Here is a 26,974-nt window from a genome sequence, read left to right as displayed (position 1 = left end):
TTTTTAATTTTTATTTCTCTTTTTAGACCCACTTATATTCTTATTGTTGTTTTATTGTTAATACTAAGTTGCCTTATAGCTTTATATGGTACTTAAAATGGTACCTTCTAATGGACGTACTTGGACGCCAAGCAATTTATTAGTACATAAAATGAAAAATAACAACTAATGTTTATAGTCGGTTCGCTATATTTACGAGGGTTTCGGATTAACAAAATTATGCTAATGACTCATTGATAACCAGTTGCAGTAAACGACTTCCCAGAAAATTAGGTAAAAACTGCATTAATGATCATATTTTAAAATACATTAAAATAACATTAGGGTAGGTATAAATTTGTTACAATATTGCAGTTGAATTGATTCTTTGCCAGTGTTGACATTGTATGTTTGGTGGAAATATTTAAAAATGCCTAGACGTGTGTTAGATGTAGATAGTCTAATTTGTAGTGTACATAAGTATTTTACGGATGAAAAAGAAAATGGCGGTCCTTTAAAATCGGTAATGTCTGTTCAACAACGCGTATGTGATGCTTTAGGAATTAGTGAAACCAAACTAAGAGGAGTATTACAAAATCGCAATAATGAACGGCCAAAAGAAGATCACCGAATAACTCGCCTATCATTGAAAACGAAAGATATTCCAGATGGAAAAAAATTTGAAATTCGTGATACCATTTATCGAATGCGAGCCAACAAGGAACATGTGACCTTAAATACAATTTTCTCGGAATTAAAAGATAGAAAATTTGACGAAATTGGCAGAACAAGTCTATGGCAAGTGATACATAATTTGGGTTTCAAATTTCAAAAGGAGGATAACAGAAAAGCCCTTTGTGAAAGAAGTTCTGTTGTGCATAAAAGAATTAACTTTCTAAGAAAATATTCTAAATTAAAAGAAGAAAGGGCAAATTTTATATATTTAGACGGAACATGGATATTTTCTAGGGGTGCAACCAAGAGAATATGGCAAGATGATAACGTCAAGTCTATCAAACATACTGATGGAGAAGGGAAGCGACACATAATTTTACATGCAGGAGGGAAATCGGGTTTTATAGAAGGTGCTGATTTAATATTTTTATCTAAATCAAAATCAAGTGACTATCACGATAATATGAACACAGAAATGTGTGTAAAATGGTTACATGAAAAACATCTCCCAGGTTTAAGTGAGCCCAGCGTAATTATTTTAGACAATGCACCTTACCATTCTGAAGTATTAAACAAAAGTCCAACGAATTCTTGGACTGTTAATAAAATTAAAGAATGGTTGACAAAGGAACATATACCATTTACACAACATATTTTAAAATCAGAATTATTACGCTTGGCAAATATCCACGCAAAACCAAAAACCTTTGTTGTGGATCAGATTATTGAAAGTTACGGTCATCAAGTTTTACGTCTGCCACCGTATCATTGCCAGTTTAATCCCATCGAATATATATGGGGAATAGCAAAACAATATTATGACAACCATATCGGGCCTAACGGTTATAGCGACGACGCAGTTCGGGAAACTTGGCGAAAGGCACTTTCAATTGTAACTCCAGAAGTGTGGTGCAACTGTATATTCAAGTGCGAGAAACTAATAGAAGATTGGTGGACTCGTGAAAATAAAATAAACGAAATAAGTACAATCATAATAACAATTAATGGTGATGGCAGTGATGATGATGACGATTATGATATTTTTGATGATAATGACTGATTTTCATTTTTGTTGGCAAGTTAAATTTTTTTATTTTTCATTAGAAATTCTCTCCATGGAACAGATATACATAGACCATATTTTCTGTGTGAAGTGTAATATAAAATTATTATTAGGTTTATATTAGCCACATTAGACTCCATTAATGAAGTAATTCTCCTTATTATACTGTCAATTATATAAAAGATTTTCCATTATTATTTAATTAAAAAAAGTTATGGATTATTTTTCATTTCATTTGACCAGTTGATATTTCCCCAAAGAGCAGGTAATTAAAACTGGGTACTTACAATACAATTTTTAATCCGAAACCCGCGTAAATATAGCGAACCGACTATATGCTATACAAGCCGCTAAGTTTTTAGAAGTTTACGCAAAACAAAATCTACCTTGTTTTAAAATAATAGCCATATGGTATTAGCACTTGAATCCGATAATTGACTTTTTAAGAAAAGTTATTTGTCGCCCTATTTGGTTTTTACCAATTAAGAAAAACAAAGGGTAAAAGTTACATTTCGAGCTAACTGGATTCTCTATTCTTTATTTAATAAAGATTGAGCGGCTGAGACTTATAGGCGACGAGAGTGATCGGCGACGAATCGAGTTGAAAAGAACAAAGCAAACAGAAAATAATTGCTTGATTTCGTAAGAAAAATTCAGGTTAATCATTAACTTCTCCATTGACGATTTTCCGTAAAAGCTTCAATGTCGCCGACAGCTATATACAGTTTGTTCTGAAATCGGTGTTCGATCAGCTACAAAAATTTTATTGTTTGGTATAATAATTAGAAATTGTTTTTCGGCGAATGAAAAGTTCAGCCATTTAATCCGCGGTTTTAATATAGCTCCCAAACCTTATATGTTTTTGTCTCTTATTGCGTGGTATAATTTACCATCATTAGAATTTTCTTAACCTATATCGGGTAGTGAATCGTCAAATTGAACATAGAAAACTAAATGTAAAATTCTAAAATATTAAATTCCTTCTTCTCTAATTATTTTACATCAAAAGTCATGAAAGACTATTTTTAGAGGACTGCAATCATATATATATATATATATATATATATATATATATATATATATATATATATATATATATATATATATCCAACTTGTAATACAATACATTTTGGAGACGGATACCGCCGTATTCCCGTCTCCTCCGCCAATCCTCCCGGTGCAAGGCATGCTCCTCCTCCAAACCTCTCGATTCCATCGCTCTTCTAATTCGCTCTTCATAATATTAAGTTGTGGGATAAATAGAAATGAAACTAGTGGAGATGGGAAATTTAGCGATAGAAACTATAAATTTACATTTCATTTATTGTTTCCCGCCTTTAGACGTAAGAGTTTGGAAACTACCGCTGTGACAGTGACAGTTTTAGTTGACATCCTCCTCCGATACGTCTAAAGGTGGGAAACAGTGAATAGAATGTAAATTTATAGGTTTCTATCGTTAAATTTCTCATCTCTACTAGTTTCATCTCTTTTATCTTACAACTTCATATGTTTTCCATCGTTTGCGTTATTTTGCCGGTTATTAGCGCGCTTATTACTGTATTTATATAAATATGTAACTACCAATATTTGATATAATTTCTAATTCAAAATACAAAAGCCGCAGTACCTATTTTCCTGGTGTTAATTTTCCTAGAACTTAATAGATAAATACTTAATCCGCTTGAAGGGAGTGAACTAGAACTAGGTTATGGTTTTCGGAGCGAACTAGTATGTAATTAACACAAGGTTAGTAGATGTTAAGTCTTAACATCTATCATAGTAGATGTTAAGTCTTAACATCTATTAACCTTGTAATTAACAGGGTTTTTTGACCTTGGGAGCGAACTAGTGTGCTCCGTCTGATAGATGGCTCCTTTGGGTTAAAGAGTCGATAAAGATTATTGTCTTCAACAGTTGAAAAATCGTGTTAATTTCATAAATTGTAAAACAGTTTTGCAAATTGTAAAAATTGTAAAACAATTGTAAACAGTAAAACAGATCTAAAGTCAAGTACATACGGTTATAAAGATAAAACAAACATGCTAGAATATTTGTGAATACTAATATGTCTACTAGTATTTCCTCAAAAAGGAAAATAAAATGAAATCAATATTTGGAAAAAATGTCAGTTTTGAAAACATATGAGAAACAGTCAAAATAAAAGTAGAACTCAGAAGAAAATGGAAAAACACTTAAAAATAAAAGTCTGGAATTCTTGCGTATATTTTGGACACCCTTTACTTAAATCTATATTGAAAATAGAAAATCTTTTCGTTTTTTGCTCTTTTCACAGAGGATTCGTCTACCACTGGAGACTTCTTTATTAGATAAAAATAGAAAATCGATTTAGCATCTAGTGTCGCCTTTTTAATTCCTCGCTTTAATCTCTGGAGAATAGTCCTTTGGAAACGATTACTTTGTCTGCTTTTAATTGCATTTATGTAAGTCTAGGCTAGAGATGGAAGGATCAAATAACTAATGGCTTTGTGAAAGAGCCACTCTGTGAGCGGTATGCCAGAAGCGAATTTAGATTTTTGTGAATAAAATGATGTGACAAGTAATGCAGTTTCTGCGAATCTTATACGTTTCTATAGTTTATTTTTATGAACGAGAGAGTAATTAGCATAATTTTAACTGGTAGCTCCGACCACTCCATGGGCGTGCTGAAGATTAATTGAAAAATTACTTTGAATAATTGTAAAAAATAAATGAATTATTTCAGTGTTATAAAGTGTTATGTGTATGTAAACAAAAGTGACCTCTTTTATCACACACTATATTAGAACTGACTGGCCTACATTAAAAAGGGTTTTAAAAAATTCACATTTTTTTTAATTTTTAAAAATTACAAAAGAGAAAAAGAGTTTTTAAAACCGTCTAAGGTATGTTAAATAGATGAATAAAAATATTAATATAAAATTTTGAATAAAATCCTTTATAAAAAGGTATATAAAAAACCCAGTTGGGCTATGTTGCATTGACAAAACGTTTTCGGAATAAATATTCCATCATCAGTGTCAAGTTAATACATGGATGTAGCCACTAAATATGTAGGTAAAAACCCTTTAAAAATTATTAAATAGGATTTGATTTACATTATGTCTAATTTACAGTTAAGATGTTAAAGTTACCGTTGGATTGGTAACATGGTGACATATGACTCTACATTAGTTGCGAGTCCTGAGACGGTATGTCTACGAGGACTTTGTCAAAGCAACTGTGAGTTTCAGAACCAAGATTTATAATAACTGGCTCGATCATTTTATCAGTAATATTGTCCAGCTTCCACATTTTTTCCTCTTCTTTAATAGTGTGATTTACTGCCTTTTCCCAGTTTTCAGGTTTTACATTATTTACGGCCTCCAAAAACAACTGTTTAACATCATGAATTTTAAAAGTGGTATTTTTTCTTGAAACTTCACTCTTTATCTGTGCCCATACCAGTTCAATCGAGTTTAATTCACAATGATTTGGTGGGGATCTAAGTACTGTCATTCCACGATTTTTGGCAATTTCATCAATTTCGTATTTTTTAAATTTTTCTTTATGAAGGGCACACAACGAATAAAGTTCCTTTCTTATAGATCCGGGATGGTACGTAATATTTTTTGAACTCAGCCAATTCTGCAAGTCTTTTTTTAACCACTTGGTTGTGGGCAGTCCTTCTATAAGTCTGGAGTGATAACTTGCATTATCCATTACTATTACACAGTTCTTAGGAAGAAGATCTATCATTTGTTCGAACCATTCTTGAAAGACATCAGCGTTCATGTCTTCATGGTAGTCACCGGTACGAGTTGATTCAAAAGTTAATAAACCACCTTCAACAAAACCGTCTGAACTGCCAATGTGTACTATTATCAGCCTGCGTCCCTTTCCTGATGGTGGGTTTAAACCAGTAGATAAGTTATTTACAAAAGCGTGCCTTTGACTTGTAACAGTGTCATCCTGCCAAAATTTATTTGGTGTATGACCCTCGTTGATCCATGTTTCATCAAGATAAAATATTTTTCTTTTTTGGTTTCTCATTTCCTTTATGGTTCTTAGAAAATGTCTTCTCCATATGACAATATCGCTTCTTTCTAATAAAATAGACTTTCTGGGATTCTTTTTCCAGCGGAAGCCTATTTCTTTTAAAAGTTTCCATAACGTACTTCGACTCATTTCTGGGTAATCCTTATCATCTCGAACTGAGACAAGAACTTTATCCAATGTTGGAAATTCTTGTCTAAAGAAGAATTCATGCACTTTCCGTCGAAGTCCTTCTTTAAAATGATATTCTATTTGAAATTTTGGTTTCCCTGGAGCATTACGTGGCATTTGAAAACTACCACATTTCTCTTCTTTAATAACTCTGTAAATCGTAGATTTCCCAACACCAAGTGTACTGCTAACTAACTCAACGGTCTCATCAACACTTTCACATAAACGTTTGTCTGTAAATGATTTAAAACAATTAAATATTAATGTTTTTTCATTAACTGTTAGAGGACCAATTTTTCGGCGTTTACACGGCACTTCCAAATTTTCCATAACACTAGTATACACAATAAACTGCACCTTGCAACTGAAGTACCTGCTTTTAGTGAACTGTTAAGAATTTTGAATACGCCTCTTGGATCTTCCTATATACAAAATGGAAAAACCCACTATCACATTTTCTATGGAATGAGTTTAGAAGGTAATTATGTAGTCAATTACTGTCGTAGATTCCTGGAATTAAAGAATTAAATGTTTGATTGTTGAAACCTTTACTTCGTGGAATGCACTCATTTCAGATAAAATAAAACGTTTTATTTTATCTAAAGAATTAAACTTTATTTTGCAAATAGGCAAAGAATTAAACTTTATTTTGCAAATAGATAAAATAAAACGTTTTATTTTATCTAAAGAATTAAACTTTATTTTGCAAATAGGTAGGTACTTATTAAACTTTTATTGGTTATATATAACCAATAAAATAAACATCTTACATTTCTTGCAAATTCATTAGTACCTGTTAACCTCCATCACTCCGACACTGGCAACCTTATTTAGGGATTAGTAACCCTCACAACTATTGTATTCTATTCTGCTCCAACCTTTATACCTGGTGGTCATACTCAATTTAAAATTGTTTTCCTATATACTTCTGTAAACTTGTTGACAAATATCTGTTTTTCATTGAGTCACCCGTATCAACAGTTTAGGGATTTGCATACATAATTTATTGTTTTATTACTCTCTCATACATAAAACTACACTATAACTCGTGATTATTAAAAAATAATTCATTAGTATAATATTAACTTTATTATTATTAGATAATAACAAAGTTAATAATGTATTAATTTTAATTTTATTTAATTTTTTGTATGTTTGTTTGTATGTGAGTTTCTTTTGCAGCTCGTATTTTAGTCCTTATCTCCTTATTAATGCGTTTATATATTTCCAGAGTTTGATTCCTAAATTTGTCTTTTGTCCATTGAATTCAAAATCACATAGTTCATACACTGCTGCTTTTTTCCGATTGTTAAAGTTTGGAATTGAGCTGCTTATAAACGTTTTGATTTGGTTCCAATTACCCTGATGGATTGTTGTTGTTAGTTATTCTCTAAATTGTTTGCTATCACCTGACTGTTGTTTTAATAAAATCTTATCTTGGGCATTTTTATTCTTCTACTTTCAATTTTTTTAAGTTAAAATATGTGCACATAACCCACTTAGCCAAATTAATAAAACCTATTTATTTTACTGCCTTTTTAGTGCACCAAAACGACGACACTACTCATAAACATGGTAATGCATGCAAAGTCATTTGTTGAATTTATTCGTACTGGCTCTTTCATACATACGGTTTGACCCAGATGACTTGCGATGCCATGGCGTTTTAAGTATGGCCTCAACTTCCAACTTCATGGTTCGTTTTCGTAATTTTCATACTTGTCCCGTCGCCAGTCGTTAGGCCGGCACACGAGTACAATGGAAAATTTAATTTATCCGGTCGTGGCCTTCGAATCTTGGAATTCCGGAATGATGATGGAGTTCTTTCGAGGATCAGCTTTTAGAACGAGTTAAATCGATTGAGAGACATGCATTAACTCGTGATGGGACAAAAACATATTTTTAATCTAGCATTACTGTTTCTCAATTTATATATATATATATATATATATATATATATATATATATATATATATATATATGTAGGTCTAATTAAAGTTCTTTTATTATTTGAAGAGGGTAACGTTATATTAAAAGTCCGCGATCTATGCTAGAAGTCTTTATTACATAAAATACACTGTAATGATGTTATTTACATTTACAATACATAAGATTACGGATAACTGTCTGCGACCTGCGAATTAAAATATCGAACACCCCCGTCGTTAATTGGTTCCGTCTTTCGTCTTTTTCGGCGTGCACGATAATTTCAAGTCTATTCAGTTCGAGCGACATAAATCGAATGCCCGGCTCAGGAGGAATGTGTGTTCTCGTCTACATATCTCCTGTCCCCCTTCGCCTCTGAATCCCGTCTCCCTTATAGCGACTTAAGCATATTATTTAAGTGGTTCCTTGCAGTGGCGTAACTAATGAATAAAACTATGCTAAATACTTATAGTAAGAAATATTCCTACATTCGGCCATCCTGCTTGGAATCCGACTCGGATTCTGACTGGTTCTCTACCCATGCCTTCATATATTCAGCGCACGTTGATGTGCTCAGGGGGCCTTCATGATATCCTGACTTTTTCACATCATATCTATCATTGGGCTTAACATCTACTACCACATATGGTCCAAGATATTTCTTCCTCAGTTTGAGTCCACCACCAAACTGCGTTCTCTTAATTGCCACTAGGTCCCCTTTTCTATACATTCTCGGCTTCTTCCTTGGTAGGTCATACCTGCGCTTATTGTCCTCCTGGACCTTGATTAACTGACGTCTACTCTCGTTTCTTAACATGTCTCTACCTTCATCATATTGTTTGATCATTTCCTGCTCTATTATTTCTTTCATCCTTAGATCCTCTTTATTCTTCATCTTTGTCCCAAAGAGTACTTCGAAAGGCGTAGCATCAATGCTTCTTTGATAAGTGCAATTAAAAAACTGTTGCAACTTATAAATATGCTTATACCACTTCGTCGGTTCCTCTATACTCAATTTGGTTAATACTGGGATTAACGTTCTATTGACACGTTCTACTTGCCCATTGCCTCTTGGTACACCTGTCGTAATCTTAATGTGCTTAATTTCTTCACTTTGGCAATATTCTTCGAACTCGTTCGCTGTAAATGCGGTACCTCTATCGGATATTATTCGGAGGGGATTTCCGAAATCCTTCTGTTGCCTCTTCATACATTCTATGACTTCTTTTGCCGCCGTTGATTTTGTAGGATAAAACCATGCAAATTTAGAAAAATCGTCGATGATCACCAAAATGTGATTATAGTTCTTGTTGGTTGTAGCTAAAGGTCCTAAATGATCAACATGAAATGTTTGTAACGGTCCATCGATTTTTAGTATCGGATGTAACCAACCCTCTTTTTTGCCTTCTTTTCTACTTCCAAGTATACACTTAATACAATTTCTTACACAATGCTCGACTTTTTCTCTAAGGTTAGGAATATAACATTCTCTTTGAATTAACTCCTGTGTTTTTGTTACAGCAAAATGTCCTACGTCGTGTAACAGTTTAATTACTTCTGTTTGCATTCGTTTCGGAATAACTAACAATTCCTTACCTTCGTCATATTTAAATAGAATATTGTTTCTAATCAGAAAGTCCTCGTAAGCTTCCGTAGCAAGTATTTTCTTTATTGCTTGAATGTGGTTATCAGCTTCTTGAGCATGCATTATTCTTTCTATACAACCTGGTTCTTGTACTACTGATGTCTCATTTATTATCATGACTATAGGATATCGACTGAGAGCGTCTACATGAGCCATCCTTGTTCCCTTTCTGTGTTCCAGTTCGTATTGATAATCTTCCAGTAACAGAGCCCACCTCGCAACTCTGGTAGTTAAATCTTTTTTATTCATGGTCTTAGTAAATGCGGAACAATCCGTTACTATTTTAAATTTGATTCCGAGTAGATAGATACGAAATTTTTTCACTGCTTCTATTATAGCCAAAACTTCTAATTCGTAACTTGTATACTTTTCCTCGGCTGGACTTGTTTTCTTGCTCATATAATAAACTGGGTGAAACTTATTATCTTCTCTCGATCTCTGTAGAAGACAAGCTCCATATCCATGACTGCTAGCGTCTGTGTGTAACTCGGTTTCTCTATCTGGGTGATAAATTTCTAACACCGGCTGACTAGTTAACAGCTCTTTAAGTTTTGAAAATGCACTCCTTTCTTTTGATCCAAACTCAAATGTTTGATTTTTTCTGAGTAGATCACTTAATGCTTTAGCTATCGTAGCATATGACGGTACAAATTTACGAAAGTATCCAGTCAGGCCTAAAAATGACTGAATCTGCTTAAAGTTCGTTGGTTCCTTGAATTTCTTTATGGCCATTGATTTTTCATCCGATGGCTGAATTCTGCCGTCCTCAATAATATATCCTAAAAACGTTACTCTTTTCTGTAAAAATTGGCACTTTTTCTTCTTTATCTCTAAGCCGTAGTCCCTAGCTACTTCGAGTACTTGCTTTAAACGTACAACTCCTTCTTCTTCGGATTTACTTAAAACTATTATGTCATCCATATAGTAAATTGCTATGTTCTTGGATGTCAGCTCTCTAAATATGTGGCTAATAAATCTTTGAAACACTGCAGGACTATTACACAATCCGAACGGACATCTTAAAAATTCGTATTGTCCGTCTGGGGTGACGAATCCCGTGTATTTAATGCTATCTTCCTCTATTGGTACATGGAAGAATCCATTCTTGAGGTCTATTGTGCTAAAATATTCTGCCCCTTGTAACCGATCCAATACATCTTCTATTAGAGGTAATGGAAACCTATCTTTTATTATATTCCGGTTAAGTTTTCGGTAATCACCGCAAACTCTGATCTGTCCGTCTTTCTTTTTGACGAGTACAATTGGACTTGCAAAATCGGATGTACTAGGTCGAATTATTTTTTTCTCTATCCATTCCTCAATTTGCTTACCTACTTCTTGCTTTTCTGGTATTGATAGCCTTCTTGGGTTTTGGTGTATTGGTTCTTCGCTACTTAGAATTATTTTCATTTTTATATCTGTAGTCTTGGTCTGTCGTGGTTCATAATTTTCCACTAATTCTTTTATCTCCATCTTAATATTTGGGTCTTTAATATGTTCCAGTTGTAGATTATCATCGTGTGTTGCCTCGTCAACTGCAATCCTCATTATCATATGCTATAAAGTGCAACGCCTTAACAGCTTTATATGCCGAATTTTTAATATTATAACTAATTTTTTGAAAATCGGTAAGAGTCGTAAGAACTAGAACACGCACTGTGCTTGTTGCTGCGATCCCGACACCTTAAGCGACGGCTCACCATCTCTCATTTCATCCCATTGAACAACTTTTATGATCGGTAGAAATTAACATCATCATCATCATGCAACCTCTTATGTCTACTGCTGGACATAGGTCTCTCCCATATTTCGCCACTCCTCACGGTTCTGTGCGACTTGTTGTCATTTCTTGGATATTCGTTTAATGTCGTCCATCCAGCGTGTTGGTGGTCGTTCTCTGCTGCGTTTGTCTTCTTTTGGGCGCCAGTCAATTAGTTTTCTGGTCCATCTTGAGTCTTGCTATGTGACCTGCCCAATTCCTTTTCAGCTTGGCTATACGTTTGACGACATCAGTGATACCTGTTCTTTTCCTTAGGTCTTGGTTCCTTATTTTGTTTTTTTTTTGACACGCCGAGAATCGATCTTTCGATGCGCCTTTGTGTCACTCGCATTTTTAGTGCTGTTGCTTTTGTGAGTAAGAATTTCTGCTCCGTATGTCATAGTAGGAAGAACGCATTGGCCACATGTCTTCCGTTTCGTTGCTATCGGGATGTTGCTTATAAAGATGTCTCTTAGTGAACCATACGCCGCCCAAGCAAGTGTTATTCGTCGTTGAAACTCACAGGTCTGATTATCCTTGCTTATTCTGATTTCATGACCGAGATATACGTACTTTTCTGTCAATTCTACCATTTGATTTTAGATGATTAGGTGTTCGCTGGGAACCAAATTTGTCATAAATTTGGTCTTACAGATGTTTATTTTTAGACCTATTGTTAAAGATACGTTTTCTAATTATTGTAGCATTTGTTGTACTTTACGCAGATCTTCGGGTAATAAGTAGGTACTATATCGTCGGCAAAACAGATGATTGAGCATTTCCCCATCTATTTTTATTCCTTTATTTTCCCACTTTAGCATTTTAAAGGCGTATTCGAGGACCGTTATAAATAATTTAGGTGAGAGAGTGTCGCCCTGTCTCACACCTCGCTTTATATGAATTTCTCTGCCGGTATCATGTAGTTTTACACGCATTGTAGCGTTTTGGTACAATGTTTGTACTAACTTTGTAAGTTGGTAGTCTATTCTACTATTTTTCGGAGCAGTTATAATACTGTCTAACCCCACGGTATCGAAGGCTTTGTTAAAGTCTACGAAGATAAGTACCAGTGATCTATTATATTCTATCGATTGTTCTATTAAGGTTTTTACTGTTTGTAGATGATCGTTTGTTCCGAATTTTGAGCGGAAGCCAGCTTGTTCTCGGGGCTGGTAGAAATCCAATTTTTTTTTTAGTCTTGTCATAATTATTCGGGTAAACATTTTATAGATGTGGTTCAATAAACTGATTGGTCTATAGTTTTCTAGGTGTGCCTTGTCTCCTTTCTTGTTTAGTAAAATTGTTACTGCATTGTTCCATGTTTCCGGTATGCAACAATCTGTTAGACAAAGGTTAAACAAAAATTTTATTTGGTTGAGAAGGGCACGTCCGCCCATCTTTATAGCTTCTATTACGACTCCATCTCCTGGTGCTCTGTTGTTTCTCATATTTTTCATTACGTCTTGGATTTTGCTTGGTGTGATCTCTGGCATGACCTCTGAACCCTGGTTGATGATTTTGCGTGATGCGGCGGCTTCCAAGTTCGTTTGGTCTTCTCTTTTACTAGTGTATAGTTCTTGATAAAAGTCTCCAACTATGTTCTTCTCCTTCTTTGTTCTTTAGTTTATGTATTTCACATCTTCCATTGTTTAGCCGTCTTCTCAGGACTTTCAGACTTTTATTCTCTTATTTGGTGGACCTTTTCATTCTTAAATTTTCTTAAATCTTTCCTTATAGCTTTTGATACTTCTTTATTTATTTTTCGTAGTTTTTCTTAGTCAATGCTTTCGTTTCCTTTGATTTCTCTTCTAGTTTCCATTAGTTGCTTTGTTTCAATGGTTATTTTTTCGTCTTGGCGTCTTTTAGGGTAGTATTTTACTTGAGTCTCTCGAATAGCTCCTACAATATTTTCGTTTAGGGTATTTACATTATTTATGCATTCATTTTGTTGTAGGATTTTATTGATATTGTCTTGGTATTTATTTAAATGCGTTGGGTCGTTCCATATCGGGTTGGCAATTTAATATTTTTTTTTTAACAATCTACGATTGCTGCCTGTGGTTAAGCTGTTAAGGACTGTGACATCATTGAATATATGTTTTTTGTCACTAATTATGTAGTCTATCTCGTTTCTGATCTTGCCTCTGGGCTTTTTCACATCCATCATCTGTGGTCTTTTTTAGAGAAGAAACTATTCTTTTGGTATAGATTTTGTTGTAATAGAAATTCTAGTAGTGTTTGTCCACGCTCGTTTCTGCCTTTGGATCCAAATTAACTTTGTGCTGTTTCCTGTTTATCCTGCTTTAGACCGATCTTTGCGTTAAAGTCGCCGCATATAATTGTGTAGTTTGTTGGTGTTTCTTTCAGTGCCATTGAGATATCATCGTAGAATTTTTCAATCTGCTCATCCGGATGGTCCGTTGTTGGAGCATATATTTGAATAATCTTTATTTTATACCTTCGGTTTAGGGACCAACACCCGAGCAGTATTCTGTTCGTCCTTTCGATCCAAACAGCTACTTGGACACGTCCATTGCTAGACAGCCGGACATCCCATTGGTCGCCTCTTACGACTGGTAGGGACCAGCACCCTAGCGGTATTCTTTTCATCCGTTCGCTCGTAGGAAGCTACAAGGATTCGGGCGCACTCTTGATGGCGTAAACATCTCTGAAGTTATTCCACATGTTGTGGTATTGTTGAAATATCTAGAGAAGGAAGAGACTGCAAATAGAACCCTAAATTTATTCAGAATAAAATCTTTACTACAAGATGAGCTTAAAAACGGTTCAAGTTTAATAAAAATAACAAATATCTGTTTGTCACTTTTCTTGAAACGCGTTTTAAAACTATTTTCCTGTGATTAGTTCAAACGTAAAGAGCAACGCAGAAAATTCTTTTATAACCTCTGAAAATAAGTCGTGATGAGTTAAGCAGTACCGGTGATAATTCTCCTGCAATTCGTAGAAAAGAAAAACCAAAGAAACTGATAAAAATAAAATAATGGAAATAGACGACACTTTTTGGAATTATTTTGAGGATGTCGCTATAGACAACATGCACAGTGATGAGGATACAGAGAAAAGTTTTGTGACTTTTGATTTGAAAACTGTTCGCCTAAATTGGACGGCAGACATTTACAAGTAGTGGTGAGTTAACGCAAAATCGTATCCAGTCTGAAAATATTCGCAAATTTATCAATTGTCTTTTGGTAGCAGTATATATGGTCAGGGGCTGTTCTCAGAAGGGAGTATTATTTATGAAGAAAAGCGCAATCGTTTGCTATAAATAAATGTTGCTGTCAATATTAAAGTAATCGTTTAAGATTCAAATTATATAATATTTTTTAAATAATATGTGTTTATTTCTCATGATTTGGTATTCGATATTTGGCCTAGTAACATGCAGTATTCGGTCGAATACAAAATATTTGAAAAAGGAGCCGAATAGGCCGAATACCAAATAGTAGCTGAATATTCGTAGCATCACTATAAATATTCTAATAAATATTAACTTACTTCTCTTCAATATCTCTAGCTTTATCCCTAACTTCGTGCGCGCCATGTTCTTCGTCGAAGTATAATTTTTTCGTTTTATCTACATCCTGTACGCAAAGCTGCAGTTCCTTTTGTACCAACGCTAGCTGATCCACACACTGAAACAAAGAAATAATGATAAATCAAATATGTACACTACCTCCTTGGTATTTCAAAGGGGTTAAAATAAGACAGTATGAAATTATTCACGATTCATTATCTATATTCAACGGAGCAATTTCTCATATAAATCGGTACTAAACATAGCTAAAAATAACTTAGAACATAACAAATAGAACACTTGAGAATTTTCCAAAACATTTTTTAGTATTTAACATGCATACACATGATCTCAGATTGCAAATAGAAAGAAATACACTAGTATTAAATTGTAAAACAATTATTGTGTTTGCAACTACCACATAATTATTACACTACACCTGGATACTCATCTAAATAACGTTTTCATAGACTCCACCGCATATTGCTCTAAGGATCCTTCATTCAAATATGAGCAGAAAGTTTTTTTCTGCCATGAAGATGATCCAAGTTTACGATCTATTCTTTTGTTTTCTGGCTTAAGTTTTTACGTTCCATGCATATCTACTTCTTAAATTGAAGATGTCCTAATAGTGTATTATTTCTTGCTCCTGGATGTGATGGAGTTTGATCTTCTATTTCTTTATAGTGTTTCGCCTATCTCTCCAATACATCTTCTTCTATATTAAGTATCCTGGCATATTCTCAGCCTGAGTTTAAATTTTTTTCTTCAATTATTCGCGGTTTTATAGAATTTTCTGGTTTGATTTTGCCTGTTTAACATCTCAGTTAATTACAATATTCAATTTTACAACTATAAGATATACCATATTACAATTACAAACATATTCAAATTATTCACCTGCGAAAATCAAAGGAATGTCACCGAAACTACTATTTCGTTGCCTCTCCAAAACGAAATTTTTAAATAATATGACTGTGTTCTGTGAGACTAGAAACTTCAAATTATTTTAGTGACGACAACTTAAGCATGGTTCTGATTAATATTCGTTCTATAAGATATAAAATAGATGAATTATTTTTGTTTCTAGAGGATTTAGGATTTCCCCGATAGTTGTACTGGCAAAGTAAACGAGCATTTTGTAGAAAAATATACCACAATTACTAGGTATGATCGTCCAAGTTTAGCTCATGGTGCCATTTTTCGTGGCGCAGCCAGAGGGGTTGTGGGGGTTAACCCCCCCCCCCCCCCAGAGCCCTATTCCGACACTATTACTCACACATTTTAATGACTCAAAATGGAGGAGCATCATAAAAAAATTTCGGTGACCAACCAAAACCACCCCCCCCCCCAGAAGTAAATTCTAGGTGCGCTACTGCTCTCCTACAACAAAATATGATTTTCTGTTGAATAAATCCTTTTTTGTTTTTATTGTTTTATAACAAGAATCTTAATCTATACATTCTTTGCATTTATAGATCACCTGATTCTTCCACGGAACTATTTTTTCAGAAACTGTTAAATTTGTTAGACGACCTGCCCAATAAAAGCAGAAAGATTCTATGCGGTGAATTAAATATTAATTACGCTGTTCTGAAGCTATTTTATTGTGGCATTTTTAATTTAATTACTATTTAAATGGGAATAAGCCACAATTAAAGGTTAAAATATGTTTATTGACGTTTCAATTTCCACTTCGGAAATCGTTCTCAAAATACAAACAACTCTAAGAAGAAGACCATCTTCTTCTACAGCACTACAAGCAACCTCGTCTGTGGCTGATCTTCTTCATACACAAACTCCCAAAACGGCTTGTGCGTCGCTGTTTACTGTGTCTTCCCAGCACTTTCTTCGCTTTCCAACCGCTCTCTTTCCTTGCATCCTAGCATACAGTGCTCTTTTTTGGTAGCCTATCCTCTAACATATTTTCTTCTAGTGGTTGAAGCCACTGGTTTATACTATACGTGAGGACTTTATATGCTGTACATAGTAGAGAAATTCTAAGGTAGTTTTTGCACTGGAGACTTTTTTATAGATTGGATATACTATACTTTTCTTCCAGCCGTCGGGTACTTTTTCCTCTTGCCATATGTCTTTGATGAGCGCGTGTATGTGACATGGTGTGGTGTTGTAGGTTGTCGCCACCTACCTTATACAATTCTAATGGTATTTCGTCAACTCCCGGGGATTTATTGTTTTTCTGGGCCTTAATAGCTTCGAGAACTTCCTCTATGGTTGGAGCTTTTACTCCACTATCTACTTCATTCTCTTCTACGTAGTTTGTACCCATTTCATCTTCCATATCTACTTGTATACCAAGTAGGGCCTGAAAATAATGCTTCCAGGTTCTGTGAGTTTCTGTTGGTCACTGATTATTTGCCCACTTTCATCTTTACATAGACTTGTTTAAGGTTTATACCCACTTTTTATCTTTTTCAGGTATTCGTAAGCTTCCTCTAATTTCGTTGTTTTTAAAATTTTCTTCCATTTTTTCTATTTGTCCATTTTCATAGGCTCTTTTTTTATTTCTACATATATTGCCTGCTTTCCGTCTTTTGTATGCAGTTGAAGCGTGGACGCCTATTTGGAAGTTTTGCATCGAATGGACGTAAAACGTTAGATGATCGAAATCATTAAAACCATATATAGAACTGCATATATTGGCCATGTAATAACACATAATAAATACCACTTCCATCAACTAAGAGAGAACCAGGACCTAAGACAGAGGAGACTTTGCCAACATTGTTCGATAGGAGAAGGCACTCCAAGAAGAAGACATTGCTACTTTGGATTCTCTTTATAAAAAATGTATTTTTCTTTGTTGCCACGTAATTACCAATCAATCCACATTGTCGTCTGTTTCAAAAACTCGTCAGTCGCATGTACGTTCACCCGATATAAAAGTTATAAAATATCCAGCGATGATTTAAGCTGATTAGACGAAACTGAAGCTGCTATTTGAATTTCAAATGTGCTAAAAGCGCTTAAAAATTTTACGTAATGGATCTGTTATGTAGGTAGACGGTCTACTGAATATTTCAGTAGCTTCGATTTTATGATTGCGTATGCCTACTAACAAAATAATATCTACCTAGGATACAAAATTCTGCGAAGTGACCAAAGTATTTTGTGTGAAATGGGTGGGAAAATGTTTATAACTTTGAAACAATTTCTTCGCAGTGACCGGAGGATTTTATTTAAAACAGGTGTGAAAATTCTAAGGGTTATATTACTTACTATTTATATAAACTTTCCAAAGAATTTACTCGTACTCGGTAGGAACACAACTTTGAAACCGCCTTTTTGACTTCTTTTTCACATATCCTTATATTCAACTAATAATCGATCTTGACCTTGAAGTTGAAATACTGTAACCTCGGAAACCTTTTTTGGATGGTGCTAGAAAGGTCACCAATGGAGACACTGCGGACGGCAGCCAGATGGTTGGTGGAGAGCGAGTCGTGGGTTCGAAACTAGCTTTTGAAACCAGGAATGGGTCCAACGGACGAAATAAGTAAATATACGATAGGAGATATTAGAAAAAGATACAGAAATAAACAAAAAGATAGATGGGTAAAATAACCAAAGATAAGATAAGATAGGGAACAGGGCGCCACTTAATTTTTTGAGGTTTAAGGAGAAAATTAAGAAACCTTAGAAAAGAAAAGAGATAAGGAAAGATGTTTAGGTTCTGAGACCAAACCCAAGAAAAGATATCACAGTTAATTATTGAATAAATTTGGTCAACACTCTACATAAACAAAAAATAAATATATAAGGTATTACACTTACTTACCTACGAAACTTAATAAGCCTGATCTTTCTACTGGTCAAAGGTATAGTTATATTTAAAGGTAAAAAGCAAATATATCAGGGAACTTTGTTAGGAGTCGACAAATAAAATACATACATGAAACAATAACAATATATTAAACAACAACACAATTACGACGCTGCTGAATGCAACACAAGTAAAAAAGATACACCAACAACTATAAAATGGTGGTATACATATAAAAATAGGCAGAAATATAATTAGAAAATATCTTTACAAAGATATAAGTATAACACAAGCATGCACAAATAAAGTTTTGGCGAATCTCGAGATATTATAGCAAATAAAATTGAATACAAATTATAACAAACACAAAAGATAACAAAAATTAATAAAATTTAAATTTACAAAAATACAAAAAAGTTTACTGACGTGAAAACATAAAAATTTAACCAAACCGCACTTGGTTAAGTCGATTATTTGGTTCGTAACAAAAAAAAATATAGAATGTTCTTTAATTGACTGCAAAATTCAGTAGCTACTCTCAATTACATTTGAAGACAGGTATGATCGTTCGATACGTCCAGATAATGGGAGATGATATGATGCTATACCATGTTACTTGCCCAGATAGGTGGAGATATTAAAATTATGTCACTTACAGTAATTATTCCTGATGACTGCTGCTTTAATTCACTGAAGTTAATACTGTACTTGTATTAAACACTGAATTTATTTACCCTTGAAGGTGCTTTACAACTATACTTAAACTAATATAGTGTAAGATAAAAAAACTCTAATAGGCAAGTGTATACACACTTATAAAGAAAATGCACAGAGACGGTAAGGTAGCAGATACGATATTGTGAACTAAGCGTCTTAACTCGACGGATGCCCACCGATAAGTCGTTTTCTCTACGAGTGCCCACCGAGAAGTGACTTGGTTCCTCTAAAATTTTACCAAATTACCTAAGAAAAAGAAGGGATATCTCCCCTCAAAAATCATAGGCCAGTTGTATGTATTTCTGAGAAGATAAGGTTATAACGGCTATCGGAAAGTTCGAGGTAATTTGGCACGTGATAAAATATGAAATCCCGAGATTGGGTCTTTACAGAAAAATTACTATACGGGCCTTCGGAATATTTACAAATCTATCATAAAAGACCCGGATTAAGACGGAAAGGATTAAAAAACTTTCGGACGAAAGGAAATTCCGGCATTCAATAAAATTTTGAAGACGGTAAACCGAACATAAGCGTATCATCACGGGGGTAAAAGGAATAAAAATAATTAATATTTTAATTATATAAAAAAAATGTTACAATACGAACCCGGATAGAAAATGACAAATTATGCTTTCTAGGACGACATACATATGAAAATGAAGAACATTTTTTTCGATATATGAACTTAAGTAGCACTTACTCCTCTTCTTTTCACACTGCTTATGTCCTATAAAAGCGTCGAAGATCATGTTGGCATATATCCATTTTCTACCCATTTCTTTCACGTCATACAGTCTTCTGCTATTATATATCTATTATATATCCATTCTTATTCTTCATTATTTCTTCTTTTTCATTTGTCGCACTGTTTTCCCTCCCTTTGTCCCGATTTCCTGGATTTGTTCCATCCGTCCTTTTCTAGGTCTTCCCTTTGTACGTTTTCCTTGTATTTTGGTCTCTGCCACTTTCTTTACTAGTCTGTTCTCGTCCATACCAGATTTCTTTTTATATTATTTTTGTCTATTGGTTCTTGTTTTAGCTTATTTCTGATGTTATCGCTTCTTTGCCAGTTCACCTTCGTCTTTCAACATCTCTAAATTTTTCATTTTCGTCATGTTTTCTAGTCTCAATCCATATATCAATTAGCCCTCCGTTAGTGGCGTGGGTGACATACGTCACCCACTCCATTATTTCTATTCACAGATTTAAATCGACAAGTGTCAGCGCTACCTAGACTTCAGTACTTTTCAAGCAGTGTGTGAGTGCATCTATAACGTAATATACAGGAACACGTGCTTAGTTGCCAAGCATTTCCATAAGTCTTTTAGTAGTTGACAACTCTCTCCCACGCCATTAACCGTATTCTTAAGTTTGTTAAAGTAAGTTTTTGATTTTGGTCTACTAACTATACTAATTTCTTAGCACATATTGATAGTACTTACGAATCCTGATTCATAATGATATTAATCCGTAATTTTTAACGGATCTTACTTTTTTTAGAACAGGATGGGGAATTCGAAGAAGCGTAAAGTTGAAACAAGTAAATATCCTGACGTGTAGTTGAAATGGTCCTAGAAGATGCGTGATAACGAGGATGGACCTAATACTAACGACGAAAGTGATTTTGGACAAGAAGATCACGTGAACATAATACGGCTTCCAAACAAGAAGCAGATGAAACTGGCAGAAGTGATACTAGTGGCAGAGAAAAAAATGACAATCGAGCGGAAGAGTATTGCACGGGAAAAGATGGAACAAAATGAAGGAAAAGAGAAAACGAACGAACTACTGGACATAACATAATAAAATGCGATTTGCCAGGTCCAACAGGTATTGCTCGAAAAAAAAAAAAGACTGAAATTGGTATCTGGAGTCTCTTTTTCGATGAGATAGTGATAAACCCAATATTTCATTGTACTAATATTTATATAGATAGAATCCGTAACAATTTACAACGAGATCGAAATGCACAACATACATATTCAACGGAAATTCGAGCATTTATTGGTTTGTTGTTCCTTATAAGTTCTTTGCGATCAATTTGGGATAATTAAAAAATCACTTTTCTGGGATAATTAAAAAAAAAAGGTCTGGAATCTTGCTACTTATCTATGAGTGAATCCAGATTTCCCTTCCTGATACGATGATTATGGTTTGACAGTGTTATTGATAGAGATAAGGGAAAAGCCATTGCGACAAATTGACATCAATAAGAGATGTGCTGAAATTACTTTGGAACAATTTTCAAGCTTACTTTCCACCAAGGTCCTTACCAAGTAAACAACTCGGAAGACGAAGTTATGTTGCATTTAGTTGAACACGTTATGTCTTCATTTTAATGTGTATAATGAGGTTGCCTTATTTGCACAGGTTAGTAATATCCGGTTGAATTTGGAATAATTCCAATCGAATGTCAGGTTTCGCATTCAGTCGAGATCTATATTTTGTTTTAGCGGCCACACAAGCAGATAATGCTGTTTCATATAAGTACGTTGTTGCAAAAGGGAGAAGAATAATTTTCGCTTTATCTGACAAAATTTTAAATTCGTCTTCGAGTTGACACCAAAAATCTACTAGCGATTTACTTTCAAAATGTTTTTTTTATCGCACAATCCGATATCAAATCTATCAGGCATTTATACTGCTGAGATGTTAAGGAAGCTGGTTTTTTTTAATATTGCAAGTTATGGATCTGCAACTCAGAAGTTTTCTTTAATTTTGTCGTGGAATTCCTCAGGAAAATAATTATGGAAGTTTTTAAGTAAATTAAATAGATCAGTAAGGAACTCGTTGAAGACAGCTTCAGGTATGTCTGATTCCAGTTCTTCTCTAAATTCTGATTAGTGGAAAGCTATCCTAATTTTTATTTTTCACCGTTTCTGCCAAAAAAATTGATTATTTTTTCCTATACTCTTGTATTTTATCATTGGCGTTAAAGACAGTTGTTAAATATGCCAATCTAATTAAACAATGCTCGTTACATAATCGATCACCCAAGGCAAAATTGCTGTCAATTAGGAAGGTTCTAACTTCAGCTCTCATTTCAAAGAGCCTAGCTAAATATTGGCCATGTCATCGCACATTACTCTAAACAGCCTTGTATTCAGTGCTCAAGATTTGATAAAATTAATGTTCACGGTTTCGTCCAAGACTACTGTTAAGGAAGGCGGCATTTTTTTACAGCGAAGCTATAGTGGAGGATACAGTGGCTACTGCTGAATTCCTTGGCTTTTCCTTTATTCTTGAAATGACGCTCAACGTTCTTCCAGTCATCGCCTTCGCACCGTCTGTGCACACATCGAAGCAGTTATCCCAGGGAATGCTATTGTCTGTGAAAAAGCTTTCTATTAACTTTCTCCTGAATCTGATTCTCTTGAAAAGACTCCAAGTACTGGTTCTGTACAAATGCTATTAAAATTGCCAACCCAGCTACATCTGTTGACTCATCTATCTGTAGTGAAAACTTGGTAAATTTTATTCGAGAAGCTAAGGTAGCTTTCACATCTTCTACCAAGTCTCCGATGCGGCTCGAGATTGTATTATTTGACAAAGGTACCGTGCCTACTAGTTTTTTGGCTTTATAGTAGTCCAAGATACATTCAATTACATATGTCCTCGATGCTCGGCTTTATGAGCTTTTCCGCGATGGTGTGAGCTTCAACGTAGGTTATAGTTTTTGGGCATATGTCAGTTCACCGTGCTAACTTCTGAAGAAATCAGTGGGTTTTCTATTACATTCTGGATGCACCTTTTCAAAATGACGACGCATTTTATCTGAAAACATTGAACTATTTGACAACACTTTGCCGCAAATTACGTACTATGGTTTATTTTCACCGGTCTCAGTGAATCCAATTTCTAAGTAGGAATCATTGTACTTTCTTTTTACTGATTTTTTTCCTTTGGAACTGATATTCGAAAAAGGAGGAGGCAGTTCGTTGAACAACTCTTCCACAGACTCTTCAGCCTGTCGAATTATTTCCACATCAGTAATCGCTTTAACACTGCAATTGAAAAATTGTATCATTCTTATCTGTTCTGGATAATCACAATATCCATATTTTAACACTTTCAGCGCCCACGCCGTGACATATACGACATTAGTATGTTCTACAGCAGGGCCCGTGCCGTATATGTAACGGCGTAGGCATGCATAAGTATATAAGCTCTGAGAACCATCGGGGTTATAGTAGGCTTCTCACTGGTTTAAGGCACTTTGGTAATTGTTTACAATTTGTAAAATTTGTCGTGGTTCGGAGTTTTGTGTACTTACTGTATTTATATAAAAGAGAGGTGAACGGCAAAATATATCTCTTTAGGTAAATATGAACGTAAAATTGGACTTTTAGCATAATGTTCTGTTATTATCAAGGCGATGAGGCAGTGATCGCAAGTGTTCCCCTCAGAATATTGCAGCAACAATTCAATTATCAGTTTACGGACAGTATGGCAGTATTTCAAAACATTCCGTTCGCGGAATAAAGAAGGCTAGAGGTGTTTATTTTTGTATTTGTATAATGTTTATGTTTATACTTCAATAACAAAAACTAATTAAAATAAATTTTTCTACAAAATGCTAATGACATTACCCATTCGTCATTGGGCCTTGCACTATAAACATTTATGCGGAGAGCCCACGCCGTCACGTATACGGCACTAACTTTTTTCTTGTCAAATATCTCAATAAAAAAAATAATGCATAATTAAATCATTACACGTAAGAAATAACAAAATGCTTTAAGCATTTTCCGCTGTAGGGATTTAAAGACATGCCTTGATTTTTCATGGGCTCCGAAAGTGTTAATTTTTTAACATAATACACATACCTGTTCGATGTTGAAGCCACTGACTCTACTCGAGTGACTGTGTCAGTGGTATTAATTATTTTTCTAAAGGATTATGTCTTTAACCAGCGATCCATTGCTGAACAACAAAATTAGGAATTTTTTTCAAATAACAAGTAGCGAATAATTGCAAATACTGCGCGAACTAAACTGACAACGCAAGGATCGAGTGACTGCACTAATGCACAATGCAAGAATGAAACACACTTTGTTTGGCGTAGTAAGGAGAGGGCGATCTTAAACCAATTCAGAAAGAGCCGTCTGATCGTGAAACATCACCAGTGGAATATTAGGAGCGCATGTCAACCCAGTATTTTAAATTTGAAACTCTATTTTTTTTCTTATGTTTAATCATTTATTATCGCCATTCGATGGCTGAAAGCAACAGTGAGATATCATGTTACTTGTAATTTCAATTTGATATGATATCTCAAAAACTTTTAAAACTTATCCCTTAAAACTTTTCTCAGAATTATCCATACACGAATTTACAAGAAGTGCGAGTTCCAGATGAGTGACACTCAATTCGGATTTCGAAACGGATTGGGAACACGAGAGGCTCTTTTTGCTTTAAATGTGTTAACGCAACGATGCAGAGACATGAATGTAGATGTATATGCATGTTTTATTGACTATCGAAAAGCATTTGACTGCGTTAACCATCAAAAGATGATCGAAATTCTGAGAACAACTGGAGTTGACGAACAAGACTTGCGAATTATCTCAGAACTATACTGGCACCAAACGGCAACAATTGAAATAGAGCACACAACATCCGAAGACATACAAATCCGACGAGGAGTGAGACAGGGTTGCGTCTTATCACCGCTACTCTTTAATTTGTATTCGGAGTCTATATTCAGAGAAGCATTAGACGAGGTCCAAGGTGGAAATAAGGTTAACGGAATCAGCATAGACAACATCAGATATGCTGATGATACCGTCTTAATAGCAAGCAACGCACAAGAACTACAAAATATAATAAATGCGGTAGTTCACCACAGCGAAATGTTCGGTTTACATCTAAACGTTTCCAAAACTAAAACTTTAGTATTTTCAAAGACACCAATAAACGTACAGGTGTATGCCAAGGGTCAAATAATAGAACAGGTAAATTCCATAAAATATTTGGGAACAAATATCAATAGTCAGTGTAATCCAAAAAAAGAAATCCTATCAAGAATCGAACAAGCAAGGAAAACATTCATGAGCATTACAACATTTTTTACAAGATCAGACCTTAGTCTACAGCTTAGAATCCGAATGATCAGATGTTACGTTTTTTCTATCTTACTGTATGGCTGTGAAAGTTGGACAATGGACTCTGAAATAGAAAAAAGAATAGATGCCTTTGAGATGTATATATACAGACGAATGTTGAGGATTCCATGGGTACAAAGAGTTAGTAATGTTGAGGTACTTCGTCGCATGTGTAAACAAAAAGAATTACTAAGAATAATCAAAGAGAGGAAAATGCAATACTTGGGTCATGTGCTGAGAGCCGAAAGATATGAATTACTTCAAGTTATACTGGAAGAAAAAGTACAGGGCAAAAGATCAGTAGGAAGACGCCAGAACTCGTAGCTGAAAGACCTGAGGAGATGGTTCGACCGCTCATCCGCAGAGATCTTTCGCGCAGCAGTTTCCAAAACTACAATTGCCATTTGGATCGCCAACCTTCGAAAGGAGACGGCGCAATGAGAAGAAGAAGATGATATCTCACTGTTGCTTTCAGCCATCGCTATAGCCGAGCTTTTTTTTCTAATGTTTAACCGTTTATTATTTCCATATAGCGGAGCACCTTCGCTGCATCTCCGTGCACCTGCGAAGCACACGGAGCACAGTTTGGGAAACCCTGGTATGGAGTATTTCCAAATTGAGATATTACCTACTGCAGAAAGAATTTGTTATTGTATGTGGTTAAGTTATTAATAAACGTATTTTTTTGAAACGATGCGTTAAGTTTGTTAATGAGAAAATTAAGATTTCTCGTCTCACCTACAACAAATGACTAAATCATATACATTTAAAAAGAACAAAATGTCTAAAAATTTAAGTTTTATTATAATACGATAAAGTGGAAGCCATTGAATAATATTGGAAAATGATTTTTAAATAGGTCGATTTTAATTACAAAGTTTACTTTATTGTTATAAGTTAAATTTCACAAGGTAAAGGTGTTCGTTTTTTGCCCAAGATAATAATTTAACCTGTCAGAAGTGATATACTATAGCTCTGACCGTTGGCACGTGAAAACTTTCTGATATCGAGTCGACTCGGGGAAAACTTTTAAGTCTCTTTTTATTTCGTTGTTAATTTCGGGATCGCACGCGATTTGTTTTAGGAATACATTCACCTCTGGATGCTTGCGCAGTTGGTTTGTTAGTAAACTACAATAAAAGTTTGTGTATTAGGGACAACGAGATACTGCTACCGGAAAAATCGTCTTGTTTTGGTAGATATTTTTCAACACGTAATGATGTCGAAGGAAATTTAGGTCAATGGTGCATTGAGACTTTTGCATCGATTTCTTTCCAGATTTTAAAACATTCTTCTAGTAAAGAACATTTATAAAAAATGATAAAAGTAATTTACAAAATCCACCGTTTTTTGTTTGTTTATTTTTTATGTCTAGAGGATGTACAGAGCATAAATAATAAATACCAACAAACTTTTACGGAACTAAAATAATGGAAAATGGACATAGCGGTACTTACTGAAGAAAAAAAAATTGTCAAGGAAATGAAATAAAAGAAGAATATGTTCATTCCTACAGAGGAGTAAATAATGACCATAAAGAAAAAGCTGAGTATCTGTAACAATAAACAAAATATAAAACAT

At 34.5% G+C, this 26,974-nt stretch overlaps 1 protein-coding gene across 3 annotated transcripts in view; it reads right to left on the bottom strand.

The window, feature by feature from the left end:
- nwk (FCH and double SH3 domains nervous wreck) overlaps window positions 1–26,974 on the bottom strand; it is a 170,166-nt gene that overhangs the window by 96,374 nt on the left and 46,818 nt on the right. For all 3 annotated transcript variants that reach the window (XM_072545177.1, XM_072545179.1, XM_072545178.1), the window contains one exon: window positions 14,767–14,903. In XM_072545177.1, coding sequence (XP_072401278.1) covers window positions 14,767–14,903 — 137 coding nt within the window. The remainder of the gene's footprint in view (window positions 1–14,766; window positions 14,904–26,974) is intronic.

The sequence above is a fragment of the Diabrotica undecimpunctata genome, chromosome 9 (genome assembly GCF_040954645.1).
Source record: "Diabrotica undecimpunctata isolate CICGRU chromosome 9, icDiaUnde3, whole genome shotgun sequence".
Taxonomy (NCBI): domain Eukaryota; kingdom Metazoa; phylum Arthropoda; class Insecta; order Coleoptera; family Chrysomelidae; genus Diabrotica; species Diabrotica undecimpunctata.
This window is presented reverse-complemented; position numbering and strand designations above follow the sequence as displayed.